Below are 18,072 nucleotides of genomic sequence, written 5' to 3' on the forward strand. Positions count from 1 at the left end.
CAAGTGACCACTCATGTTGGATATGGAGCAAGGGGAACACTTCTCAATTGTTGGTGGGAGTGCAAACTTGTACAGCCACTTTGGAAATCAATATGGCAGTTTTTCAGAAAACTGGGAATCTATCTACTCCACTGAAGGAAGTGGCTATTGAAAAAACCTGGAGGAATGCTAGTGGCTGGGCTCTGTGCAGCCTTATAGAGACACTTCAAAAGAACTCAAGGTTAGGAGAGGACATAAAAAGAGCCCAAGTGGGCTCAGCAAGGAACAGGAAAAAGACTTGGACTATACTGCCTCAATTCCCAACAACAAATTCATTTTAATCTACTTTGAACTCTTCTCCAACCAATCTATTTTCTTTTGATAGCTAAGATGACAGAACAAGAGGTTAAGAAAACAATTCAGAGCCGGGTGTGGTGGCGCACGCCGTTAATCCCAGCACTCGGGAGGCAGAGGCAGGAGGATTTCTGAGTTCGAGGCCAGCCTGGTCTATAGAGTGAGTTCCAGGACAGCCAGGGAACTCAGAGAAACCCTGTCTCGAAAAACCAAGAAAAAAAAAAAGTAGAGAAAATTATATACTATACCAAGATTTTGATGTGGTCCACTTTCTTCAAACTTTCTTGCAACCGTTGACTCTGAAAATAACAACAACAAGTAAGTATACAACACTTATACTTGACTAGACTGACATAATATATTAGCAAACTTCATGAGGATTTTTGTGATATGCAAATAGGTACCTCAGGCAAAGCATCTGCAACTTGGTGATTACTAAGTGTGACAACTTAACATGTGCAAATAGTTTCCATTCTTTTACATGTAAAGGTACAAGGCATACCAAGTCATGAGGATGGATACCGTTAGTATTACTATACAGTGTCAATCCAACATCCCTCATCACTGATGTGAGAATCATTATAGTCACCAACTCAGGGAGTAGAGGAAATGATATTCAGAGCAGATATCCACTGAGTTGGATGTTGTAGAGCTCCTCAAGGAACCCCACTTGAAATGGTTCTATCTGTGAACTGTGAGCATCATATGAAACAACACAAAGTGCTTGATTGTGTGTGTTCCTGAGTAGATTCTAAGCAGCTGCCACAAATGTAAAAAGAGATGAGGAGAAGAGACACAAGAGGCAGCTCTTCTTTACTAGGAATGTATGTCACAGTATGGATTGTACTGCATGGACATGCAGATATGCACAGTTGCTAATGGTCCCATGTGGCCCAGCAATGATGACTGAACAGCAGGCTGTCATTCAAATCCTCTTGAGCACTGGAGACTAGCTACAAGTTTGAGTTTTAGGCAGATCCTAGAGCTGTGGTAACCTGAAGGGTTTGGTAGTTGATGTTATTGTTATTTTCTTGCACTCCTAAAGCCAAGGGGGTACTAAACCTCTCCCATGAGTGTGCAAACCTTCACCTAACTTGACTAGGTTGCTATGGTAAATCAGCTTTTATTTCCTCAAAACAGAATCATGATATGAGCTAACAGCATAATGACAACACTTTTAAAAAGATATTCTTTTTATAAACATATACCTTAAAATTAATTTGTAATATAGAAAGGGATTAAATACTAATTTTTCTTAAGTATAAAAATGACACAAGAGTGTCAATATCCTGGTTGGGGAGAGAAAGAGTAGAGTATTTGTTTGGGCTACTAAGACTGAACCCAGGGTCTTACACATGTGTGCTTTCCTTCTGACCTACCACTGAAGCCCAAGAGTATATTTAAAACAAAGATTTACAGATACATGAATAATTTATGTGACCAGGTACTACTTAATAGTTTAACAGAAACTCAAGTAAGTCTTTATAATAACCCTAATTATTATCCTATATCACAGGTGATAAAACGCAGGTGTCAAAAGATGACATTATGCTTTTAAACTAACATAAGGATCAATGCTCAAACTACACAAATATGACTCTTGTTTTTCCAAGATAGTTTTTCATGTAACCCAAGATACCCTCTCAAATTCGCTATGTAGTGATCCTGGCCTTGAACTCCTTCCTGATGTTTCTGCCCCTACCTCATGAAAGCTGGGATTACAGTCATGCACGATCATACTCAAACCCAATCTCTCTTTTTCTGTTGTTAAAGCTGGACTTGTATGCTTGGTCTTCCTGCCTCTGTCTGCTTCTCAAGTGGTTAGGAAACAGCCTGATCTACCACACCTACCTTGATTTTCTTTTAGTTTTTGTTTTTTTTTTTTTTAAAAGGTAAGGTTCTGAATATATGTATCTGTCCAAAAATCCTATGCTGAGACCTAATATCCTAAACAATGATATTAATAGGTTCAGCCTTTAGAAGTGACTAAAGGATTCACTAAAAGGGATTTGTGAACATGCTTATAAAGAGAGGATGGAGGACTGCTTCTCCTGTTCCCAGGTAAGAATACATAGCTGGTACTATTAAGGCCTTCACCAGACATTGACTCTACTGATATCCTGTCCTTAGGTTAGAACATCTACAAATGTAAGCAACATAGTTTTTGTTACTCACAAATTACCTGGTCCAATGCATTTTGTTATAGCAGCCAACCAGATAAAATTAACTTACAATACAATTTATGGATTTAATAATCAGGATATCTCAAATACAAAGAAGGATTTGCCCCAGAACCTGAAAAATAGGAAATCCAAGCTCCTTTATTAAAATTACCCATGTCTGGGAGCTGGAGAGATGGCTCAGCAGTTCAGAACACTGGATACACTCCCAGAGGACTTAGGTTCAATTCCTAGCATCCGAATTATGCTCATAACCACCTGTAATTTCAGTCCTAGGACCCACTCCCTCCTTTCGTCTTAGGGCACTGGGCATGCACCTGGTACACAGGCATACATGCAGGTTAAATATTTATACACATAAATGTTAAGAAAAAAATACCCATGGACTTTAGCAGAGTACAGAGCTATTGGTAACTGATAGCTGCTGAGAGAGGGACAGTGTCCTTTCTTTAAGGTGTGGCCTCTGGGAGGCCTAACATGTTTCTGTGATGGCTACACACCTAAGACTATATTGGCAGCATTCATGGGATTGACAGGTAAACAATAACAACAAAACAAACAGACCAAGATGGATGGGTACGTAATGGAGTGGGATTTCAAATACACACACATATATAAAAGCCCGTGCCGCTCACACTGAATTTTCCTTTTTTCTCCCTTACCCACAACCACCCCCCTTTCATTTTTTGTTGGTTTGGTTTGGTTTGGTTTTTTGTTTTGAGACAGTGTCTCTCTATGTAGTCCTGGCTGCCCTGGAACTTACTATGTAGAACAGGCTGGCCTCAATCTCAGAGATCTTTTTTCTCTGCATTCCCAAGTGCTGGGATTAATGAAAGGCATGAGTCACCATGACAGGCCTCTACACTGAATTCTCAATTTCTATATTCCCTTTCCCTGGAGGCCAGTCAGTCAGGGCAATATTACGAACCATCTCTTTTCCTGAAAGTCACCTTATGACTTTTCTCATTCTGGACAGAGGATATCAAAAGTAAAGGACACTCATGTCTCTGCTTTTGTGGAAGTCTCTGCAATGCTTTTAATGTTTCTACTCACCAGCTGACAAGCATGTTTTATTCTCTCCACAATGCCATCAAGTCCCAAGTACTGTAGAGACAACCAGAGTGGTAGGGCTCGGAGTTTGTCTGCAGGCTTATTTGATGTAAGACCAGCAACTAGTGTCTAAAAGAGACAAGACACATGCTCTCAGGGCTGCTGGAATGTCAGCACTGGCTAGCTATTCTACTACACATAGAACATGTCAGATGCTAGGCTGGATACTTGGCTTACATTACCCACTGGCCTTTCAAAACTAGTACCCTAAATGAGCTTAGCTCAAAGAGCTGGCTGTGTTCATGGAGGATTCACAAGTGAGGAAAGACAGAGCTACTCCAGGTGAAACTGCAGATGGACTAAGTTCTAGAGCCACACACTTAGCCATTTAGGAGGCAGCACCTTAACAGGTTCCTATGAGCATCTTTAAAATTGTTGGACATTATCAACTAAGCAAGATATCAACTGTTTAAGCAGTTATCATTGAACATTTACTTTGCATGAACCTATCACTAACAGATCTATGAAAAAAAATTCATGGTTTAAACCATTAAGATTATTATGTTACAACCTATACTGAAAATGTGGGTCAGTGTCTTAAATGGTAATTCTACTTTTGGGAACCTAATCTCTGAAAATAATTTGATTTGTAAATTTGATATGTAAAAAGATGTTTATTATCTATTAACAAAAACTTTGTAAGACCCTAAAAACTCTTAAATGACCATTATTAAGTAATCAAGCAAAAGAAAAAAAAATCAGTCATAAAATGCCACACACACAAAAAGCCTTCCATACACACAGGAAGTATGGGGAGGGCATAAGTAGGAAGATTTAAAGTATTGCATCCTGGGTTAATGAGACAGTTCAACATGTAAAAGCACTTGTGAGTTTGATCACTGGAACCCAGGGAAAGGTGGAGGAAGAGACGTTCACAAAGACCTCCACATGTGTGCGGAGGTCTGAGTACTTCCCCACCCCCTCACCCACCCCCAAATGTATCCTAGGAACTCCTGACCCTCCTGGCTACATCCCCTAAGTGCTAGGACATCAGGCACTGTCAACCACAGCCACTTTGTGTGGCGCTGAGGATGGAGTTCCGGGCTTCAGGCCTGCTAGACAAGCACTCTTTACCAATGGAGCTTCAGCTCCACTAACTTTTTGTTTGTTTGCTTTTATTTTTGAGGCAGGGTCTCACTATGCCCAAGATAGCCTTAAACTTGAGATTCTATTGCCTTAGCCTTCTGAGTACTGGGATTACTGGTATGTGCCACTTTGCCCACTTTAAAAAGAACTGGTACTGGAGAGTATGACCAAGGTACAATATACATGCATGAAAATGTCATACTGAAGCCCATTATTTTATACATTTGCCCCCCCAAAAGTAATTTAAGAAAGGCAACAGAAGTAGAATTAGAAAAAAAACTTTCCTTTATTTCTCTAAGTTCTATTCTAGAAGGCAATTATGAATATCATTCATTCCCTAGTGACAGTCAGCTCACCAAGGCAGGATCGTCATGTTTGTAGAGTGTCACTGCAGGAACAGCTGGCAAACCTAGCCATAGGCCAGGAGTTAGTGTCATGCTATCGCACTTGGTTGCAGCCTACCAAAAAGAGAGCTTTTGTTCATTAGGTAACCAGACAACATGAAACACAGTCCCTCCTCTAGTCATAAGAACTATGGAAAACCAGAATGAACTGAATAGACTAAGCTCCTTACCACCACCAATAGTCAATAAACCAACAACATACCAGCACAGATGAGGAGACATAACCTAGAGCCAATGTTGCCAGATTCACACTGGAAGAAAAAGCACCAGTGTGAGAACCAATTACTTAAATGTTACTTGTTCCCTAAGCAGGCACTCTACAAAAAAAAAACAAAAAAGAAGACCGTGCTGTCCTTAAGGTGATATACTAACATCTTCGCCTATGCCTTTTGTTAGCATTTATTAAAGCCAAAGGAGTTATAGAAAGCTTCAAAATGCACTTTTAAGAAAAACATGCTTTAGGGGCTGTCTCTGCTTACTTAAGACAATGCCCGCACTACTGTGTATCTTTCATGGTTACTCTTCCTTTTTATAGAAGATAAAAGGACCCTTCTCGTGGATGATGTGGTGACATGGGCATCTGGCTGCCCTGAACCTGCTCCTCTTCTCTCTAAAGACACTCCAGGGGCCTTCTGTCTAACCACCCTATAACCTTTATCAAACTATGAGCTCAGGTGGACTCACCCACTTCAGAAGTGTTCAAATGACCTCAGCTGTCAGAGGAACTCATGGAACATGAAGATGGAAAGAGGGCTAGGATTTCTGAAGTTACTTTTTACCATAATAGGAAATGTCTCTCCACAAGTCAAAACATAGGAACTCAAGCCAAGTGACCAGGATTAGGGAAGGAGGTGGAGAGGAACTTATGGAATTCTGGTTGACAATGTGTCTAAAGCCATTCCTAGCAATGGTCTTTTCCGTTATATGAAGCAATAAAATCTCTTGCTTTAGCCAGTTTGGGTGACCGTTAATGATAAATGTCACTCAGTGGTGGTCTGATGTTCATTCTCCATAAGGACCAAGATGGAACTGGCCAACCTTACTGTCTACTTACCCTTCCACATGAAGCCAAATGCTGTACTGCTCACAGAGTTCCTTCAAACGTCCAATCTTGTCTGTGTGTCCAACTGCTGCAGTTCCTAAATATAATGAAGCAGGGACATTAAAAAGCAACCCACTGCCTTCTGAATCTTTACAATGAGGGAGCTTTCATACACAGCTATACAGCATTTTGATGGGATGGAAGCAGCAGTGTATTCCTATTTGAAATCTTCCTTGTGGGTTGACTTACAATCAACACTTGCTAGTTGATTTGTATGAGTTTTGAAGAATGTGTCTCCTCTTTTAAAAGTGCCTAATTTTGTACTGAAAGCAGACTGACTTTTTACTCACTGTCATCAAGACTGTGGGACTGTTGATCTATGCTACATTTTATCAGCACTCTCTTTAGAAACCTCAGTTTTGTGCATAAACGTTTGTAGCTTTCCTCTTTCCGATGATGTCCTGTCAATAGAAACTGTCTTACATTCACTACTTTAGGTACAGTACTTCCATTGACATTTGCTCAAGTTATCTTTTCTCACTGTTTTTATATCCACATCCTGAGCTTTTTGATTTAGGTATCACCTTTATAAAAAGAATATGTAACATGAGTTTGTATTTTTATCACACAGGTTGCTATCATAAAACATATATTCTGACGACTACTTAAATATGTCCAAGGAGTCCTTCCCTTTAGTAATTTGCACTACAGATTTAGCTGGAGGCATCCTTTTTCTACTTAAGTAAAACACAGAGTCATGTGTTTCCCCAAATGCCCTAAATTTTCAGTTAACAAAATCCCAACTAGTAAAAACTTCTACATCCTCACTATGGCCTGAACAAACACAACTTTAAAAAAAAGGTTATGTAGGTTGGCAATGTGCCTTAGTTGGTAGAGTGTTTGCCTAGCATATAGAGACTCTAGATTAGATGCCTAGTATTACTCAGGAATGCCTGCTCACCCTGCCTCCCCCCCCCCAAGCTAGGAAACCCCACCTACCCTCCTTTCTCCAGGTCCCCCCCCCCACACACACACACACAAAAATCCTCCTCTACCCTTCCTGGCTGACATGACTCCTTGACTCTGAGTTTCCGGCAACGTACCCAAGAATGCCCACCCAGGGGTTCAGTTTTTGAACATGTATAGACACAATTCCAGCTCCTACCTGATACATCATTATTCCTTGCCTAAGCTCTACAAAACCCCCTTGCTTTAGCCTAGATATGTGACTTCACTGGCCTCCACTTTTGACATCGATGAACCCACGTAAGAGCTGCCTCCTAATAAACCTGCCTTTATTTTCTTTTCATCTGGTCTAATCAGGCCTATATCTTCATCACCAAGGGAGAGAAAAAGCTATCACCCAGCACCATATAAAGCAGGCATGGTGGTACATGCTTGTAATCCTAGCACTAAGACTAAAAGTTCAAGGTCATCCTTGGCTACCTGAGTTAAAGGCCAGTGTGAGACTTTTGTCTCAAAAGGGGATAAGGACTAGGGAGATGATTAGGCAAAATGCTTGTTCCACAAGCATGAAAACCTAAGTTCAATCCCCAGAACTCATGTTAAAACGCCAGGCATGATGGCAGCACATAGCAATCCCAGTAGGAAGCAGAGATAGGCAAGACCCTTGGGCTCTGCCGGCCAGACAGCCTAGCATTACCTGGCAAGGCCAGTGAGAGAGACCTGGTCTAAATAAAACCAAGTAGATCGTGCCCAAGGAACAACACTACAGGCACCACTCCCCACACATATACACAGGGTCTTACTATGTAGCCCTGCCTAGAACTTAGTATGTGTATCAAGCTGACCTCAAACTCACACAATGCTTGACATGTACCAAAACCTTTTTTTTTCTTTCCGAGACAGGGTTTTTCTGTGTAGCTCTGGCTGTCCTGGAACTCGCTCTGCAGACCAGGCTGGCCTCGAACTCAGAAATCCGCCTGCCTCTGCCTCCCAAGTGCTGGGATTAAAGGCCTGCACCACCACTGCCCAGCTTAAAAATATTTTTGATTCTGTTTATTTGAGACAGGGTCTCTCTATGTAGCCCTGGCTATCCTGGCACTTGCTATGCAGACCAAGGGGGCCTCAAAATTATAGAGACCTGCCTGCCTCTGCCTCTATTGCTGGAATCACAGGCATGCATACCACACATTTAGGTTACAGAATTAAGTAACACTTGATTGTAATACTTCTATCCAGATGAAAGTACAGGGTTGTATTTAATGACTGGATCACTATTGGAGTAATTTCATACTTTTGGTAGTGCCTATTTCTGAGGCATTTATTGAGGGAATATAGGTCACAATGGGAGGTCACTCAGTTACATGCTAAACATAATCTCTATCAAGTGACTGAATATGGGTCAATTTGTGCTTCTTTCTAAACATATAGTAAGGTAAGTCAGGCAGGAAGCAATGGTTTTCATTTTTTAGACAAACAACTTGATTAAAATATAATTTACTTGCAAAAAACGCCATTCATATAAGTATATAGTTCAATGAATGCTGATACATGCACATAGTATGTAACTAATGTCATGATCAATACTGATTCTATTACCTTAAAAGCTCTCCACCCTCACTGTAGCTGGTCTCCTCCCTAACTCATGACCCAACAATCTTTTATCCATTCCTTCCACTCAAGTCTTGTTTGTCCTAGAGTGTCAAGAGAATGCACCATATGCAATTCTTTGTACATCGGCGTGCCTTTGAAACTCCTCCACACTGAAGTGGGGGCCAGCACATCTTTGTACTTACTGATTAGTGTCCTACTGTAGGCAAATGCCCTAATTTGTTTATCCACTCACCTCGTGAAGAACACTCAAGTTATTTAATCAATGAACAAACACATGCATAGAAATCTTTGGTTGGAGATTGTTTCATTTCTCCTTGATAAACTACAGTAAGGGATGAGTGGATTACAGGATTTGCATTTGGCTCTCTGAGCAACTGTCCAAGTTTACTGAATGTCTGCAACATTTTGTATCCCAATATTGTGTAACAATTTCCTCCGAGAAACAAGGGCCACCATGCCTACTTTATGTGGTGCTGTGCAATAGCTTTTTCTCTCCCCTGGTAATGAAGATATAGGCCTGATTAGGCCAGATGAAAAGAAGATAAAGGCAGATTTATTTAGACAAGCAAATCAGCAAAGACAACTCTGAGACCAGTGGAGCTGCCTGGAAGAGTTTTATTGCAACAGAGGAATCTGGAAAGTATAGTCCTGTGATGATTAAAATCACATTTAAGGTTTAGACTTACTACGCTTGAGACCAAAAAGCAAAAGAATGCCTTTAACATATAAGTCCCTAGCTTCTACAGGCTGTACCCTAGCAGTCCAAGCTCTTTTTTTCCCAGCTGTTGAAAACTACTCTTAAATTGATTGATCTTGTAAAATTTGCTGTTCTTGTAAAATAACAGGTCATAAGACTCACTGCTATTTCTGCTTTTATAATTAAATTTGATTACTCTGCTAAAAAGATGACTAGGATAACTGCAAGATAAAGATGTTAAAATAAGACTCTGCCGATCCACTAGCAAAATACATGTAATCTTGTGGGTTTCACCTTTATACGCCTTGGGCTGATATGGCTAGCTGCTGCATCTTGGGAGTGCTCTCAGTTACAGTCCTGGTGCCATGAGGGCAGTATTTAATAAAGCCCTTCTTATTAAAATTTATCCATGGTCATGGTAAATCTCTGAGTGATCCCAGATCCGTAACAACTCCAACCTACTGAGCTGCCTGCAAGCTGTGCATGTGCTCCAGGCTGCCAGTGTTGTGAGCTGTCACTCATGCTGGGGTGGGCTTTGGTGATGCAGCTGTCTTTTAGTCATTTCTGCTTTAAGTAAACCCCAATAAAACTCACTGGCTCACCAAGTTTGACTTTGGTCTGTAGTGGGATCCCTATCTGGAGTACACTTTGTCACACAACACCCTACCAGGAATGTATGTAGCTGCTGTGACCCCTGTAAGCATAAGGCACCTTTTTCCTCAGCAGTGTAAGAGTCCCTCTCCGAAGGGAGGGACTGGAGCCAGGGTCAAAGGCATAGCAGACAAACAAAGACTGAACTAGATCTTGAGCTCTCATTGTGGTTTTACTTTATTATTTTATATTTTTAACACTGCCTGACCCTGAACTCACTATGCATCTTAACCCAATCTTGAACTTCAAACCTGTGGCCCACATACTCAGAGTGCTTCTCACCGACATGTGCTGCCCACCTTTGCTTCACTTAGACCTAAGGATCAAACTCAGAGCTTTGCACGTACTAAGTGTGTACTCTACCAACTGAACTACATCCGAGACCTCACTATGGTTTCTCTGTTTAGACCAGACTGGCCTTGACTGTTGATCCCCAGGCATTAGCCTCTGAAGTGCTGGAATTAGAAGCTATGATCTAAGTATAGACCAACATATGGAGCTAAACTGTATTGTTGTAATGATAATGACATTAAACATCTTTAAAGTGTTTATATACCCATGTGGTAAATTATCCATCCAAATGTTGTTTATTTTAAAGCTGTCTGTCACCTTAATTACTGAATTGAAACAGAATTTTATATATTTTAGATATAAATCATATGCCAGAAAAAAAAAAGTTTTGTAAATACTTTTCCCAGCCTACTGCTTGCTTTTACTTCTTAATAGGGTTTTTGCTTTTGAGATAGAATCTATTATATAGCTCTGGCTGTCCTGGAACTTGCTGTGTAGACCAGGCTGGCTTCTAATGTACAGAGATCCACCTGCCTCTGCACTGCTAGTGCTGGAATTAAGGGCATGAGCCACATACCCAGCTCAAACGGGTCTTCTCAAATAGCAAAAGCTTCTTATTGCTGGGGCCTGAATCCAGGATCCTGGACTTGCTAAACACAAGCTATAAACTGAGTGATGGTCCAAATCAAGTCTGTCTGTCTGTCTCTCTTTTCTTTTCTTGTTCCATTTTATTTGCTGTTTCCAAATGTAAAAAAGAAAGTCAAGATTCTTACAATTCTTACAACAGTTTGAATGAGACATCTCAGACAAGCAAAGCAATTCTTGTACACATTCCCATTTCTCTCCACCTTTGCTGCTTCATACAGTGTGACTGATAAAACTGATGGCTTGTACTTGGTGGGAAAATGCCATTTCTTTACACCACCACATAGCAGTTTCTACTTTTCTGCAAGTCAATTTTTAACAAGTTACTTTGCTTTTTTTCTTTTAAATGTTAGGAGGCACATGGAACTGGAGAATTTAGCTGCCCCATTTTATTCAGCAACTGCACAAATAAGAACAGCAGTCTCCCCACTGCAGGTGGCTAGGCTGGTAGATATTAGCTCTAGTAGATTCAATTTCCTTTATATCTTGCAAGTCTGGATTCCAGAAGAATAATGAGGACCTCACAGGTGAAATTTAACAGTGAAGCTGCATTCAGTTACATTCTGTTAGTCTCTGCTATCTGCATAGACTAAAGACGGTTTGCTAAATGGCACTGAAGAAAATCCTGACCCAGGTGACATGACTTAGTCCAAATGTTTCTGACTAAAGAAATTATACAACAATATTTATAGACTAACTTTTAAAGAGATGGTTGACATTAATACTGTACATATTTTACATATAAAATAGGTTCAGGCATTATTACCTCTGAGAGTGTCAGGTACATATAAACCCCCAAGCACTTGTGATGGTTTATTAGCTAGGAGCAGTAAAGAAACAAAACAGTCCGGTTTCTCTGTTGTGTTTAATACATGGAGAGATTGCAGAAAATCGTGAGAAAACAAAAAGACAGAAAACGTCAACCTGTGGGTTTCTTTAAAACACCCAGAGTACATGACCTCTGCACAAAGACAAATATAAAAGGTCTGGATGATCACGCTTGGTTACACTACATAATTTAGAATGAGTACTACTGGCTGAGTTCTTCTGCTTTGGAACCTAATGCTTTTAGTTCTGCTGTACCTGTGGCCCAAGATCTCATTTTCAGAGCGGCACAGTTTTCCTTACAGGCAAGGACCCATTTGAGCATCAGCATTACACCTTAAAGGTTAACAAGCGACAGAACAAATGTCTTAACTCTACTTTACTGTTTTATGCTTGCGGTTAGAGTATTTACAAAAGGCTAATAGTGGATAAAGATCTTTCCCTCCTCTCCTCCCCCCCCCCCCCCCCCCCCCGGTCACTTCCTCCAGGACTTTATGGAGGAAGTACCGGTACTTTTATGGGGTGATCAATTTTGAGTAAGCACAAAGATGAGGTACAATAATTCTTGGCTCGAATGTTCTAGTTCCCCCACAGCTAACTTAACTGACATGTCGCTAACTGACAGTCAAGACAGTGCCTTAGGCCTAGAACAGCCAAAAAGAACAGCCATTTTATGTAGGGTGATAAAGTGATCACTGACTGGCATCCAAGGTTAGAGTCTAGTCCAGTGGTAAACAATGTTGTCAATAAATCAGAAACTGAAAATATATTTAAAGAACACTGGCCATTGAGGGAAATGTGGCCCCTAATATTGTCTATGTCAAAGAAGGGAAGTGGTAGCTGAATGTGCTCAATGGATTTCTATAAACACAGTTTCAGGAGGAGCTGTGCTGAGCTTTTCCTAACAAAAAGGCGCACTCTTTCATATCAAATCACTGTGGCCAAGAGGAATCAGTCATAGGACATTGACTGTGACATAATTCTGGCTGTAAACAATTTATGGAAATAGGAAGCTGAAGTGCTTTGTCAAAGGCTACTTGGCCCATACAAAAACAGCCCAAATCTGCAGTTTACAAAGGGAAAATACAACTCTCTTAAATTTAAATTTTGGGGTAGATATATTTTTTCTTTGTTTGTTTGTTTGTTTTGTTTTCAAGACAGGGTTTCTCTGTACAGCCCTGGCTGCCCTGGAACTCACTTTGTAGACCAGGCTGCCCTCGAACTCAGAAATCCGCCTGCCTCTGCCTCCCGAGTGATGTATTTCTTTAAATACCAAGAATTTTTCATTAATTTCCAACAAAGATTTGGTGCCTATTTGATACTGCAAGAAAAAATAATTAGGGCAAAAATATACCAAACAACCAGTTGATCTGTCAAAATAAAGCACAGAATGTTAAGTGGACCAAAGTGAAAATGTTAAAAATGGTATAAAAGTGAAACCAAAGTCATGGGGTACAATGAAGGCTTTTAAAAAAATTCCACATGCCTTTGGCATCTTAAAATATTTTTGTTATTTTGCTATTTATTTTAAAAGACTTCAAAGCAGATGAAATACGTGCAAATTATTTGAAATTCCTGCCAGCAGCAGTCAGATGTGTTAGAAGAAAAGTGAAAGAGCCTCTCCTGTGGCAGAGCCGCCACATGATGGGAGGGGCTCAACCCTCTACCCCGTACTGGATGGCACCCCAGAGGGCCGTGCAGCAGTCACAAACAAGGCATTGTTGTGTGGGAGGGAAGGGACCGAGGAATTTCCACTGGTCGAAAACATCCCATCTTTAGTTTTTCCAGATACTCTGCGTGGACTGAACCTTGATTGCATCTTTTACTTTGAATCACTCTCTCTTCCTTCCTATATTCCCAGTCTTCCAATACTTCAGGAACTATCAGAACATAAACATATGTTCTGTGCTTCTGGTCTTGAATCTGCTCAAATATTCCCAGGAGTCTGCCTAATTTTCCTTTGACTCCAGCCTTTTCATACACTTCCCTCAAAGCAGCAGTGCCAGGCTCCTCCTCTGGGGACAATCCACTGGACTGCTACTCAACAACTGCACCTCATCCTCCTGCTCGCTTCTTGAAGCCCCCGCGGTCCTATGTCCGCGTCTGGTTGTTCTTGAATTTCATCCTGGAGCTGGGCTCCTGCAGCCTCTGCTCTGGCCGCCACCGTGGAGACCCGGCCGCCGCCACCCCGCTGGGTAGTCGCCGAAGGAAGTCGTGGTGCTTGGGCACCAGTAGGACGCCCGGCGACATGGACGGCCACCGCGACCCAGGGTGGAACGCGGGTCACTGCAGTGGGGGCGCAGCGGTGGAAGCGCCGCCTCTGTTCCGGCACCCGCCGCTCTCCTTGGAGCCCGCCACCGCCGCTGTCGCTCGCAGGGGGAAGAGCGTGGCTCGAGGGTCGTGCCACAAGGAGACAGTTGGAAGCAGCAGTGCAGACCTGGCAGAGAAGCCCTCTTTCTTTCTTTCATTTTTGGTTTTGTTTTGAGATAAGACATTGCAGTGTAGCCTTGGCTGGCCTAGAACTCATTATGCAGAGACTATGACAGAGCTTGTTTAGGGAGAAATGAGTTACTGACATCAAGTCTCTAACATGTATGCTCTAGTACATTTGGGCCTTTTTATTATTTATTTATTTATTTATTTATTTATTTATTTATATATATTTTTCGAGACAGGGTTTCTTTGTGTATCCCTGGCTGTCCTGGAACTCACTCTGTAGACCAGGCTGGCCTTGAACTCAGAAATCCACCTGCCTTTGCCGCCCAAGTATCGGATTAAAGGTGTGCGCCACCACTGCCCAGCACATTTGGGCCTTCTTAAACTTCTTTCAGGGCCGGGCGTGGTGGCGCACGCCTTTAATCCCAGCACTCGGGAGGCAGAGGCAGGAGGATTTCTGAGTTCGAGGCCAGCCTGGTCTACAGAGTGAGTTCCAGGACAGCCAAGGCTACACAGAGAAACCCTGTCTCGAAAAAACCAAAAAAAAAAAAAAAAACAACTTCTTTCAGGAATACACTGTACTTTTCAGTGCATAGATATTACACATATTTTGTTATATTTATTCACTAAGTATTTTAAATTTATTAGCCTGTGTATAATAAGCACGTGAGATGTGTGTGTGCCCACATGCCATGGCAATAATGTGGAAGTCAGAGGCTAACTCTATGGAGCTGATTTTTCTTTTCACCCTTATGAGTTTGGGAAATTGAACTCTGGTTGTCGGATATATATCATCAGGCAATAAGCACCTTTACCTGCTAAGTCACCTTGCCCCATTTTCATGGTTTGGTTTGGTATTTTTTTTTTTTTTTTTGGTTTTTCGAGACAGGGTTTCTCTGTGTAGCCCTGGTTGTCCTGGCACTCACTTTGTAGACCAGGCTGGCCTCGAACTCAGAAATCCGCCTGCCTCTGCCTCCCGAGTGCTGGGATTAAAGGCGTGCGCCACCACGCCCGGCTAGTTTGGTATTTTTAGGTAAGGTTTCTCTATGCTGCCTTGACTGGTCTGGAACTAGCCCTGTAGACCAGGCTCTTGAACTCACAGAGATCTGCCTGCCCCTGCCTTCCAAGTGCTGAGATTAAAGGGATGCAATACCACTGCCTAGACTAGTTTCATCCTTTTTGATGCTATCATAAAAGACATTGTAAATTCAACGTTATTTATTGCATTTATTTTGTATGTACACGTGGGCATACATACAACAGAGTGCAACAGGAAGGACACTTTCAGGGTTCTGTTCCCTCTTTACCATGAGACAGAACTCGGCCCATTCAATTTAGCGGCAAGCATCTTTATCTTCTCAGCTAGCTATCTTGTTGGCCTTAAATTAGATTTCTATTTGTTGGCTGCTAGATAGAAATCTAGAAACTTTATTAGGTTCACAAATTAGTTCCAGGAGCTTTTCTTTAGTTGCTTTAAGAGCATCTCACCTTGAGTTGGAGGCCAGCCTGGTCTACAAATCCAAGTTCCAGCACAGACAAGGCTATACAGAGAAACGCCGGCCGTCTCAAAAACCAATCAATGAAACAAAGAAACAAAAACCAAGAGTGCCTCACCTTGATGGGGGCGGCATCTCACTTTTTAACATGAGCACTTACAAGGCCAAGGCAGGAGGACTACTATGAATTCCAGGCCTGCCTTGGTTATAGAACTGAGACCCCATCTTGACAACACAGGATCCTATCTCGTAGGCCAAGTATTCAGTGTGTACTAGATTATGACACCTACCAGCATTTGCAACAAGCAGCAAGGGCAGTCTTCCTCTTTCTACGTCATCTTTAATCAGTTTCTCGAGAAAGGCAACGTCCTAGGACCAGCAAACAAACCACAACAATATAAGACAACCAGTATAAAATATAAGACAACCAGCACAAAAGGTGCACACTGATAAGCTATGACTGTGTGTGTACACACAAATGCATGTACATATGGTTACTAGAACACATATGTATGTGCAGAGGGGTCAAAGGTCCAGCTCAGGGGTGCTCCTCAAGAGCCAATTAGCTTATTTTTTGAGACAGTGTCTCACTGACCTGGAGCTTGCTGATATGACTGTGCTGGCTATACAGCAAGGCCCATGGATTAACCTGACCTCGTCTCTCAAGCATGAGCCACTATGTCTGGCCCTAAGGTTTTTTAGTTTTGTTTTTGTTGTTGTTGTTATTTTGAGACAGTATCTCACCATGTAACTCTGACTGGCCTGAAACTTGCTATGTAGACCAGGCTGGCTTTGAACTTATGGAGATCCACCTTCTCTACTGCTCAAATGCTGGGATTAAGAATAAGTGCCACCACGCCAGTGAGTTTTAAAAGGTGAGTTCCAGGGATTGAACTCAGGTCCTCACATTTTCTTAAAAAGCACTTTACCAGTTGAGCTCTCTCCTATCCACCACCAGTTTCATAAGGCCTAAACTGGCTTTGAAGTTCTGATTCTTGCTTCCACCCCCTGAAGGTGCATACCATGTTTGGTTTTACGTGGTACTCAGGATCAAACCCAGGGCTTTGTGCACACTAGGAAGCACTACAGAGACCTAAGCTAATGGTTAATGAAAAACCGTGACTTCTAAAAGCACAGATGACTCAAAATTAATAACTCAAATCATTTTTTATGTTAGGATAACTATTTACTCATGAACTTCAGATTTAAAACATTAAAATCTATTCAGTTTTATTAATTGGTGTAAGAAAAGTATTTTAAAGTCACTGTATGCAACCTGGACAAAATGCATATTAGAAGCTCTTAAAAAACATTAATTTTCTTGTGATTTAAAAAAATTTAAGAGTTCTGAACTCCTTTTATTTTATTTTATTTTAGGCAGGGTCATATATATAGAGAGAGAATAATAAAATAAAAACTACTCCTATAATATTAAACGTTCACAGGAAACACATTTACAACCTTTCCAAATTTCTCTTTGGTATCACTGAGTTATTTTTCTCCTATTTATTAATATTAAATTATTAATATTAAAGTATGCCTCCTATAGAAATTTCACACTATTCAAATAAATTTTTATAACAATTCTGCTTTCTATAATCACAGATAACAAAAATCTGTATTCCTAGTAAACTAATTAGAAATATTAAAAGAGATTAAAGGTGAAAACTGTACATATACAAGACCAATATTTCTAGTTTTAAACATTTACATTAGCTGGGAACTGGTGGCAGAGGCACAGTCCTTTAATCCCAGCACTCAGGAGGCAGAGGCAGGTGGATGGATTCAAGGCTAGCTTGGTCTACAGAGTAAGTTACAGGACAGCCAAAGGTACCCTGTCTTGAAAACCAAAACATTGAAAACAAACAAAACATTTACATTAAAAGAAAATAATTTCTCATTCCCCACAGACAAGTAAACTATTTTGAAAATAGAAATGCAGAATCCTAGAGTTTTTCCCTTCCTTTCTGCTTCAATGTCGAGATATTTATCTCCTGCATGTGTAAAAACTAACCCTAAGATTACAATGAAGGACTTCATTTCAAATCTGCTCATTCACATTATAGAAGGATCACAGTTCTAAAGCCAGTCTGGGATCCCAGGAAGACCTAGTCTCAACACAACAAAAAACAAAAGAATCTGCCCACTCAAAAACTTAGATAGCAGTGACAGCTAGCTAAAGCTCTGAGCGTGAACAAATTTCTCATGCTTACTTGGGATGCATGATGATGAAAGGGCTGGGGAAGAGTATATACTCAGCATACAAGGGGCCTTAGACCAAAACAATCCTCCTCCCACC

At 41.1% G+C, this 18,072-nt stretch overlaps 1 protein-coding gene and 1 pseudogene across 2 annotated transcripts in view; both read right to left on the minus strand.

The window, feature by feature from the left end:
* Pdxdc1 (pyridoxal dependent decarboxylase domain containing 1) overlaps positions 1 to 18,072 on the minus strand; it is a 68,039-nt gene that overhangs the window by 17,349 nt on the left and 32,618 nt on the right. For both annotated transcript variants that reach the window (XM_029470326.2, XM_021185429.2), the window contains exons 8-13: positions 16,064 to 16,142; positions 6,168 to 6,252; positions 5,316 to 5,364; positions 5,066 to 5,167; positions 3,567 to 3,692; positions 582 to 632 (exon numbers count right to left, since the gene is read on the minus strand). In XM_029470326.2, the coding sequence (XP_029326186.1) occupies positions 582 to 632; positions 3,567 to 3,692; positions 5,066 to 5,167; positions 5,316 to 5,364; positions 6,168 to 6,252; positions 16,064 to 16,142 (492 nt within the window). The remainder of the gene's footprint in view (positions 1 to 581; positions 633 to 3,566; positions 3,693 to 5,065; positions 5,168 to 5,315; positions 5,365 to 6,167; positions 6,253 to 16,063; positions 16,143 to 18,072) is intronic.
* Positions 12,360 to 14,287, minus strand: LOC110311969 (diphosphoinositol polyphosphate phosphohydrolase 2 pseudogene; annotated as a pseudogene).

Source organism: Mus caroli, unplaced genomic scaffold (genome assembly GCF_978045245.1).
Source record: "Mus caroli unplaced genomic scaffold, Mus_caroli_1 scaffold_17, whole genome shotgun sequence".
NCBI classification, from domain to species: domain Eukaryota; kingdom Metazoa; phylum Chordata; class Mammalia; order Rodentia; family Muridae; genus Mus; species Mus caroli.